The sequence below is a fragment of the Gasterosteus aculeatus genome, chromosome 1, assembly GCF_964276395.1.
Source record: "Gasterosteus aculeatus chromosome 1, fGasAcu3.hap1.1, whole genome shotgun sequence".
NCBI classification, from domain to species: domain Eukaryota; kingdom Metazoa; phylum Chordata; class Actinopteri; order Perciformes; family Gasterosteidae; genus Gasterosteus; species Gasterosteus aculeatus.
Window position 1 is genome coordinate 2,809,509 of NC_135688.1, and position 8,863 is coordinate 2,818,371.

The window sequence follows — 8,863 nt, forward strand, 5'->3', positions numbered from 1 at the left end:
TCTACTGGTTTGACTGCCCCCCCCCCCCCTCCTGTGTTCCACCTGTGCAACTGGAAACGCGCGTCTTTCCAGGCGCTCGCATCGCGTCGGCATAAATATGAGGGGGAGGGCCGAATGGAGAGGAGCGAGGCTCCGCCACCAGACATCCGCCTCTCTGCGTCCGGCTCCCGGGTCGCTCAGCCGCCAGATGTCGGGCCGCCGGGTGGGATTCTGTCTGAGCGAGAAGAAGCGCAGGAGGATGAACCTGGACGCCTTCGCTGCCTTCTGTGCGTAAGTTCAAGCTGAGATTTTTTATTATTTTTTATTTTAATTGACTGAGAGCTGGTTAAAGGGAATGGGCCCCCTTTAGGTTCCCAGAAGGTTGGGGGGGGGGGGACCTTTTCATTGTGATATCTCAGTTAGAGGGCGTTTAAATGTTGTACCCGAGCTGTAATCTACTGTTTCCCAGTTGTGCAATTCTTTATCAACATGAATGATTGATTGAGCCGTATTGCTGCCCCCCCACCCAAACCCCCACCTGCTCAGGTGACTCCGGCTTTATCATCTCCACTGAATCTGAAACATTTGAGTGATTGTTTGGTTTCTCGCAGGGGCCATGGAGTCGAGGTGGTGGAGGTGAGTTCTGTTTTTCCTCACCTACACATAAAGTCAGTAGATTCTTCAAGATTTATAACCACAGCGTGATGGAAAGGTGGAGTTTGAGCTATAAAATGAGGAACTTAACCCTGTGTGTGCATGGGTGTGTGTGTGTGTGTGTGCGTGTGTCTTTGTGAATGTGCTTATCTTAAAAAATTCCAGAAAACGGACGCAATATAATCATTAAATCTAGAGGTTAATCAGTTTTAGGATTACAGGTGGGGCTGTAGTGTGTCCACACACACACACACACACACACACACACTTATGTCAGGCACAGATGTCCACAGCTCTAGTAATCGGTGTCACAGCCACCTGCGGCCGCCCTGCAGTGAACAATGGCGGCGTGGTTGTAACTGCTCAGATATGTCATGTTAGCGAGTGAATATCTGCACACTCTGTGGCGCGTTCGGTCGGGCCGCATTGCTGTGAGTTCAGCTGAAGTGAACACGCAGCGGCGAACTGGTTTCAGGTGACACACGCTTTTACAAAAAAATGTTTCCATGGTGACCTGAACTGAACTGTGAAACGCACTATTCAGGTAATATAAACAGTCTTTGAGTTTATATTCAAAGGAATTCCCAGGATTCCACGCTGAAATCATTCACTTAATGAGAAACCGCAGAAGCACAGACGGCTCTCTGAGCGGACAGCGTGGCCGACGCCTGAGTCAAACGTCTTTGCTGGCGTTCGGTCCGGCAGGTCCGGCTGCTTGGTCTCAGCCACGCTTTCTTTTTTCACATGCAGATGAGCGTGTGCGTGCCCTGTGCAGTGCCCAAAACAAACCGTGACCCATTCAGCGCGGAGGACAACAAAGCCAAAGCGTTAGCAGTTACACCGGCTTTTCTTGCCGTGACCCACGCCGCGTCACAGAATGAATGATTCGGGATTTCCCCCTGGACTGCTCACCGAAGCAGAAGCATGCAATTCACTGTGGAATCTTCTTCTTCGTACATTTCCAAACATTACATGAGAGCAAAATCTCACTGTGTTGTGCTGCACACTAGTAGCCGGACAGAACCGCTGCCTGGCGCGTGACACGGTCATTTCTCGTCCGTCAGATCGACATCACTCGACCTCTGGTGCACCAGGGACCCTTCGACGTCATCGTCCACAAGCTCTCTGACGTCGTCGTGGAGGCCGAGCGCGACAGCCAATCGCAGCGGGTCCTCGCCGACTTCCAGGTAGCGGTTGCCGGGTTTTGTCGTCCGACGGACACCTCCCTGGGAGGGATTCGCTTTAACCTGAAGAATCCGCCTCTTCTACGTTGCAGAGCTACGTGTCGGCTCACCCCGCCACGGTTCTTCTGGACCCTCTGCCCGCCATGACGCGGCTCCTGGACCGCTTTGCCTCTTACCGGATCATGGGCCATCTGCACCGCTCCCTCCGAGGTAAAGTGCAGCACCGTGGGGGGCTTTTCTGCCGGCTTGCGGATGTATTTATTAACCGTTGCCCCTCCTGTCATATGCTGCCCAGCAGATTGGTGCATCTGCAGTCCTCCGTATCTGGAGATCCACAGCGCCGGTGACCTGCCTTCCATTCATCAGGCGTTGGTGACCCAGGGCTTGAGCTTCCCTCTCAGTCAGTTCACTCTCTGTCTGCCTTTCACTTTGTCACTTATTAAGGTCCCATTTGCTCAATGTAGTGTTTCTTTGTCTTTGTCCCCCCAGTTTGTAAAACCAGAGTGGCGCACGGCTCACTTTCCCACGAGGTGAGGTTCTCTGCTTTTGGACGTTGTCCTCTAAGCGGCCTTTCCGCTCTCTGTTCTTTTTTTTCTTTTTTTTTTAATGTCCGCTGCATCGTCTTTGTGAGTTGCAGATGTCTCTGATCTTCGGTGCAGACGGTCTGGCCGACGTCCGTCCTCCCTGTGTCCTCCAGAGCTTCGTCAACCACGGGGCCGTCCTGCACAAGGTGTTTGTGGTGGGAGATCAGCACTTCTGCGTGGAGAGGCCTTCGCTCAAGAACTTCCCCTCAGGTCCCTGTGGTCAGTCTTCATATGCGTTAGATGTTTACAGGCCTTTTCTTTTGCTTTTCCTTTATTTCCTGCTCTTTACTTTCTTGTCCTTCTGTCTACTCCTGTTCAAGCTTGTCTTTTACCTTCCTCCCCCATTCTGTTGTTTCCTTTCCTTTTCATCCCCTCGCTTCCCTTCCATGTGATTTCATTTCCTCTCCTTTCCTCCCATTTATTTTCCTTTTCTTGTCCTGTCCCTCCGTGTCCCTCTTTGTCCTAAGTTACTCTACTTGTTGGATTCTTTGCTGAACTGGTTCTCTGCATGCAGAGAGGAAGACCATCTTCTTTAACAGCCATCAGGTGTCCAAGCCGGAGTCAAACTCTCATCTGACGGCAGTAAGTGGTAATTCTTTATCAGTACCCGTTCTCTCTCCTGGATGTCCCATTAGGGACGATACATCGGTAAAACTCAACATAATAGTTTGACGTAGCCGCCAACCGTCACCCACCTTAAAAATGTCCCCTTTCCCCTCCCGGTGTCCAAGCTGGACGAGCAGATGCCGGGCCTTCCTCCTCCCAGCTCGGAGGCCGTGGCCGCCCTGGTGAGAGAGCTCCGCGCTCAGCTCGGCATGGCCCTGTTCGGCGTGGACGTCATCGTCGACGTTCACACGCACACGCTCACCGCCATCGACATCAACATCTTCCCAGGTACCGCCGCGGCACCGGCGCACGTGGCGAGACGCGGCGACGTCCCACTGACTCCCCCTCTCTCTCTCTCTCTCTCTCTCTCCAGGCTACGAGGGAGTGCCGCAGTTTTTCTCCTCCCTGCTCAGCCACATCCAGTCAGTGTCCGCCGGCCCCCGAGGGGCCGATTCTCCCGAGTCCACGCAGACTGCAGGAGGTCCATCTGCTGCGGAGGCCGGCCTCGAAGTCCCCTCGTGAAGACACCCGTGGACCCGCGTCTCCCCAGCCAAACCTTTTTTGCGGTTCCCAAACTCAGTCGTTTCCGAGGCTTCTATTGAAATATGTTATTTATATGTAATCTTTGATACGACTTGAACTTGAAACTGTAATTTTATGCCTTCACGGAATTTTACTGTTTTTACAAATTGAACAGATGACACATAATGGTTTAATACACTTTTTCCTTTATTGATTGAAGCGCAGAAGAAGATACAGCCGGCAAAAAATACAGCGATTGGCCAGTAATATTTTAAACTGTGTTTTTCTTAATATTTTTTCCCTGTGTTATTCGAAAAGTCCTCCACGCCGTTTAGTGGAGCCCCCCCGGGGACATTTCCTAAATCTTTCTTGCTGGCCTGTAAGATACATTTGGGGGAAATAGGTTTGCACTAATATAGAAAAAAGAAGGCTACACTACATCTTTGGAATGGACGGTAATGATGTCATCAGTATTGCCCGATGATGTGTCTTATCATCACGTGTTTACACAAGCTGACCAACCGGCGACTCGACCAGCGATCAAAATACATACACGTTTTGTAAATCTTGGCTGTGTAGAAAAAGAGATTATACCTGCTATACGAGTACTCTATGATGTACTTTGATTAAAATATTAAAACACATGAAATAGTTCAGCATTTGGCTAATTATTGCATTCGCATGTGCTGTCTCTATTGTGTTATTGCAGTAAACAGGCCCCCGATGGTTAACGATGGTTAACCTGTGAATCCTGCACCGTGTGCACTTGCACGCTGTGTCCTCGTGGGGGCGCCGCTGCTTCATATTTCCTACGACCTTGGCTTACTTGACATCTGATATTCCCACGAATAACATGGCGGGAATCTGTGAACCCCGCTGAGCATTTATCGGCGCTACGGCGCACGTTGCTGTTACCGAAAAGACAACAAAATGGCTTTAGTGACCCCCCCCCCCCCTCGTTTCCTCCTTGGCTTGTTAAGATAAGAGTGCAAAGCTGGCTGAGAACCCGGGGTGACACTTTTAGACCTTGTAAGCTCTAAGTACGTTGCATCCTGAGGCCACGCGGCAGCCAGCGCTGAAGACACCCTCGTGTCACCCCGGTTCGTCACAAACAGTCTGGTTTTAACAGTGCGAGAGCCAAAAGAAACGCGAGCCTTCATCTCTACTTCAGAAAAATTCACTAACTTACACTAGTGTATAGAAATATCAGTAATACCAATAGTTAACAGTCAGAATAGCAGGAACAGCTCACACATACGTCATCAGTTATTGCACAAAATACATATCAAAGTACACACATTTACTTGTAGGAGGGGCTCTGTTTTTCCCACCACGAGGAGGGAAAATGCGCCTCTTGACGGCCTTTTCCAGGTGATGTGAAAGCACAAATCAAAGTTTCTACTGTCGGCCGTTTACTGGTTCGCCGTGGAGTGCTGTGGGGATCTGAAGGCTGTGAAATGGGAAACGGGTGAGCTGAATGTGTGACTGTGACAGTCTGCTGTGTGTGTGTGTGTGTGTGCGTACGTGTGTGTGTGTCTCATCCTCTGCGAAGCTCCCTCAGCTCCGCAGCGACTTTGCGCAACTCCGCTTCGATCTCCAGCAGCTCCTGTGGACAGAACGTATGAGAATGTGTGATCCAGGACACGCGGGGCTTTACGAAATGTAACTAGTACCACGCATTTACCAAATAATTCATCTGTAATTTGTCATTTTTACCTCCCCTTCATCTTCTTCGGCCTCACCCTCGTCATCATCCCCCTCCGCCTGCCCGTCCCCATCCTCCCTGACGTATTCATCCTCGTCTTCCTCGTCTTCCTCGTCCTCCTCATCCGCGCCCTCGTACCTCTCGCGCTCAAACTGCTGCGTGGCTTCGTCGCTGGCTTTCTCCATCACTCTCTTCTGCTGCGGCTCCTTCACCTCGGCCGCCGCCTCCTCCTTCTTCTTCTTGACTTCGTTCTCGGTTTTCTCGCCGGGCCCCTTATCGTCTTCGCCCTCCTTCGTCTCCTCCGCCGTCCGCTGACCCTCGCCGTCCTCTTTCTTCCCGCCCTGCATCTCCTGCTCCTCCTCCTTCGCCCGTTTCATCTTCCTGACGAGTTCGTCCAGCTCCTCCTGCTTCTCCTTCCGCTCCCTGTCGTGCTCCAGCTCGCTCTCGCTCTCCTGCCCTTTGAGCAGCTCCTTCAGCTCCTTCTCCACCTTCTCCCGCTCCACCATCAGCTCCACCTCGTTCTTCCTCCTCTCCTCCATCCTCTGCTTCTGCGACTCCTCTGCCGGATCTCCCTCCTTGACTTTGTCCTCCTTTTCCTTCTTCTCCTCCTCCGGTGCAGGGCCTCTCTGGGTCCCCCTCTCCTTCACAGCCTCGTAGCGCTTCTTCTTCAGCTCCTTCAGCAGCTCTTTGAGCTCTTCGTCGTTCCTCTCCTCCTTCCCTTTCTTGGTGATCTCCTCAGCCAGCAGCTCCTCAAGCTCCCTGGCTTGCTCCTCGTCGTTGTCCCTCCCTCTGTCTTCGACCCGCGGCTCCTCCATCATCTTCTCCTTGACGTCGTCTTCCTTCTCCTTGGGGGGGACGGTCACGTCTCGCTCCTCCTGCTTGAACTCGCTGTCGGCGGCGGCCTGGTTGTCCTCGTATCGCCGCTTCTCGTCTGTCTCTGCAAGGATCAGTGAAATTTAGCATGAAGTCATCTCACTTTTCGCCCCAGAAAGGCCTTAAATGGATTTTGCGTCAGTGTGAATTTTTGCGCACCATCATCAGCCAGCCTCTGCAGCTCCCTGAGCAGACCCTGATGTCTTTGCACCTCGTCAAGTTCCTCTGCAGGAATAATGACACGCTCCAGCCAACACAATAGCACAACAACCAAAATGTACCAAAAAGACAGGCGTCACATGACAAAAGCAAAGTGTTTTTTTTCCTCATGCAATAAGGCAGAAGACAAGAAAAAACTAATTTCAAACTCAGATACTTAAATGATTTTTATTTGAGTATTGATGATTAGAAATGTCACCTGCGAGCTGCGGGCCACACTCGTGTTGTGGCCCGTCTTCGTCCAGGGTCTCCTGAATAATGCATTCAACCTGTAGACACAAAAAGGTTATTAAAAAAGAAATAATAGAAATAAACTGAATGAGAAGGGGAAATCAACGGGGACTTGTGTCTGACCTTTGCATCATCGAGGGGCGAGGTCACTGGCCGGCTTCCCACTGAGAACACAAATCAATACATTTAGCAGAAAGCTGCATCAAACAAGCGCCGCAGAGGAGCTGGACGGGAGGAGCAGTTACCTCGGAGAAGCAACGCAGCAGAGGAGCTCACAGAGAAATGTTGAATCCTAAATATGCATCATGATCTGTGTTCATCTTGCTGCGCCACGTGAGCTTTTTTAAAATCTTATTCTTATGTCCGCCCAAACCTCCGCGTTAGAAATTGAGAAAATCAAAAAGCATTTTGTGACCAAATATTAACATGTCGGTTTAAAAACCAGAGCGACATCTGAGCAGCAATGATCTTGGAATGAGATCACACGTCATTGAGCATTTAGAGGTTCAATACGATGTAATAATATGAGGTTGTATTTCGTGTGCGTGTGTCTGCTGTGCTCTAAGTAGGTTACCTCATTGTGTGGCTGTTATAACACCACTGCAGACTCCTTACTGTCCTATTTACATCTGCACGTCTCCGTGGAAGCAGACTTGCCTCTAAACCAGCACTCTACGGTAGAATACACTGAAACTCAATGACACGTTCTCACCGGTGCATATAACCACGTGCATATAACCACGTGCACCACTCCGCTCACCTGTGTTTCATCTGCTTTTCAACAGGATTGTTTAAAAAAAAAGAAGAAGAAAAAAGGACACTTTCTTTCTGCCCCATAGTCTTACTATTAAACCTTCTTTCTGCCCCATAGTGTTATTATGACACCTTCTTTCTGCCCCATGAGTCTTAGCACCGTCTTTCTGCGTCTTTTTATGACGCCTATCTGCCCCATAGAGTCTTATTATGACCCATTGTATCTGCCCCATAGTCTTACTATTAAACCTTCTTTCTGCCCCATAGTGTTATTATGACACCTTCTTTCTGCCCCATGAGTCTTAGCACCGTCTTTCTGCGTCTTTTTATGACGCCTATCTGCCCCATAGAGTCTTATTATGACCCATTGTATCTGCCCCATAGTCTTATTATTAAACCTTCTTTCTGCCCCATAGAGTCTTATTATGAAACTTCTTTTTCCCCCATAGAGTCTTATTATGAAACCCTGTATCTGCCCCATACAGTCTAATTAGTACACCTTGTATCTTGTAGTCTTATTATGACACATTGTATCTGCCCCAGAGAGTCGTTTTATGACACATTGTATCGGCTCTATAGTCTTATGAAACTTTGTATCTGCCCCATAGAGTCTTATTATGAAACCTTCTTTCCGCCATAGTCTTATTATTAAACCTTCTTTCTGCCCCATACAGTCTTATTATGAAACCCTGTACCTGCCCCATACAGTCTTATTAGTACACCTTGTATCTTTAGTCTCATTATGACACATTGTATCTGCCCCATAGAGTCTTATTATGAAACCTCTTTCTTCCCCATAGTCTTATTATGAAACCTTGTATCTGCCCCATAGAGTCTTATTAGGACGCCTTACCTGCGCCATAGAGTCGTATTAGGACGCACTGTATCTGCCCCATAGAGTCGTATTAGGGCGCATTGTATCTGCCCCGTAGAGTCTTATTAGGACGCACTGTATCTGCCCCGTAGAGTCTTATTAGGACGCGCTCGGTCTCGTCTCTATTGACGGTTACGTGCCGGTAGAAACGGTACCGCGGGCTGCAGACGAGGCTCTTCTCCGGCTTAGCTGCTCGCATTTTGTAGCGTCGTTTCAAACATAGCGACCGGAGAGCGCACACGCACACGGACACGCACTGAAGCGGTCTGGCACACGTGATTAAAAGCCCACTTACCCCCGACGGCAGCCCAGAGAAAAACCGCAGTTATCAGAAGCTCCATAGGATCCAGAGAGTGCGGTTCCTGCAGGAGATAACCTTGAGAATAACGGGTCGGATCTTCTTCACGCACCCGCCGAGCCGAGCGAGGTGGAGCCGTGCGTGCGTGCGCGTGCGTGTGCGTCAGCTGACTGGAGAGCAGATAAGATGCGTGTCGGCTGCCTTGTACTTAAGGGGTGTGTTAACAAAGTGTGTAATATGTGCATCAACGCATTTCATTCGCCTCACAAAGCCAGACGATTTTATTAATAATAATAATCATTATTATTATTATTATGTATAAAGGAGGCAAAGCCAAACCACCGCAATATAGCAAAATAAAATGTAGAATATGAACACTGA

General features: G+C 49.7%; 2 protein-coding genes across 6 annotated transcripts; one reads left to right on the plus strand and one right to left on the minus strand.

The window, feature by feature from the left end:
- The first annotated feature begins 39 nt into the window (after positions 1 to 39).
- On the plus strand, positions 40 to 4,185 carry LOC120823661 (inositol-tetrakisphosphate 1-kinase-like). 4 transcript variants are annotated; one of them, XM_040183838.2, is made up of 10 exons: positions 40 to 270; positions 591 to 615; positions 1,698 to 1,820; positions 1,910 to 2,027; positions 2,116 to 2,217; positions 2,307 to 2,347; positions 2,455 to 2,620; positions 2,916 to 2,983; positions 3,133 to 3,295; positions 3,381 to 4,185. In XM_040183838.2, the coding sequence occupies exons 1-10, from the start codon at positions 98 to 100 to the stop codon at positions 3,527 to 3,529; spliced, it is 1,128 nt and encodes a 375-aa protein (XP_040039772.2). In that variant the 5' UTR covers positions 40 to 97; the 3' UTR covers positions 3,530 to 4,185. The 4 variants fall into 4 exon arrangements, with proteins under 4 accessions (XP_040039772.2, XP_077963589.1, XP_077963588.1 ...); XM_078107463.1 differs by having other exon boundaries at positions 42 to 270; positions 2,113 to 2,217; XM_078107462.1 differs by having other exon boundaries at positions 45 to 270; positions 2,113 to 2,217; positions 2,455 to 2,611.
- LOC144410520 (uncharacterized) lies at positions 3,719 to 8,690 on the minus strand. 2 transcript variants are annotated; one of them, XM_078107461.1, is made up of 7 exons: positions 8,480 to 8,648; positions 6,681 to 6,721; positions 6,526 to 6,595; positions 6,267 to 6,332; positions 5,246 to 6,171; positions 5,054 to 5,135; positions 3,719 to 4,979 (listed from the first exon to the last, which is right to left on the minus strand). In XM_078107461.1, the coding sequence occupies exons 1-6, from the start codon at positions 8,523 to 8,525 to the stop codon at positions 5,067 to 5,069; spliced, it is 1,218 nt and encodes a 405-aa protein (XP_077963587.1). In that variant the 5' UTR covers positions 8,526 to 8,648; the 3' UTR covers positions 3,719 to 4,979; positions 5,054 to 5,066. The 2 variants fall into 2 exon arrangements, with proteins under 2 accessions (XP_077963587.1, XP_077963586.1); XM_078107460.1 differs by having other exon boundaries at positions 3,719 to 5,135; positions 8,480 to 8,690.
- Positions 8,691 to 8,863: the final 173 nt, after the last annotated feature.

What these genes read in the sequence shown, in the direction of transcription:
- LOC120823661 (XM_078107463.1), top strand. Translation starts at nt 98, where the DNA reads ATGAGGGGGAGGGCCGAATGGAGAGGAGCGAGGCTCCGCCACCAGACA. An exon ending in CTTCCCCTCAGGTCCCTGTG is followed by an intron (nt 2,621 to 2,915) that starts GTCAGTCTTCAT and finishes CTCTGCATGCAG; the next exon opens with AGAGGAAGACCATCTTCTTT. An exon ending in CAAACTCTCATCTGACGGCA is followed by an intron (nt 2,984 to 3,132) that starts GTAAGTGGTAAT and finishes CCGGTGTCCAAG; the next exon opens with CTGGACGAGCAGATGCCGGG.
- LOC144410520 (XM_078107460.1), bottom strand. Translation starts at nt 8,525, where the DNA reads ATGGAGCTTCTGATAACTGCGGTTTTTCTCTGGGCTGCCGTCGGGG. An exon ending in GCAGAGGCTGGCTGATGATG is followed by an intron (nt 6,172 to 6,266) that starts GTGCGCAAAAAT and finishes TGATCCTTGCAG; the next exon opens with AGACAGACGAGAAGCGGCGA. An exon ending in CCGAAGAAGATGAAGGGGAG is followed by an intron (nt 5,136 to 5,245) that starts GTAAAAATGACA and finishes TTCTGTCCACAG; the next exon opens with GAGCTGCTGGAGATCGAAGC.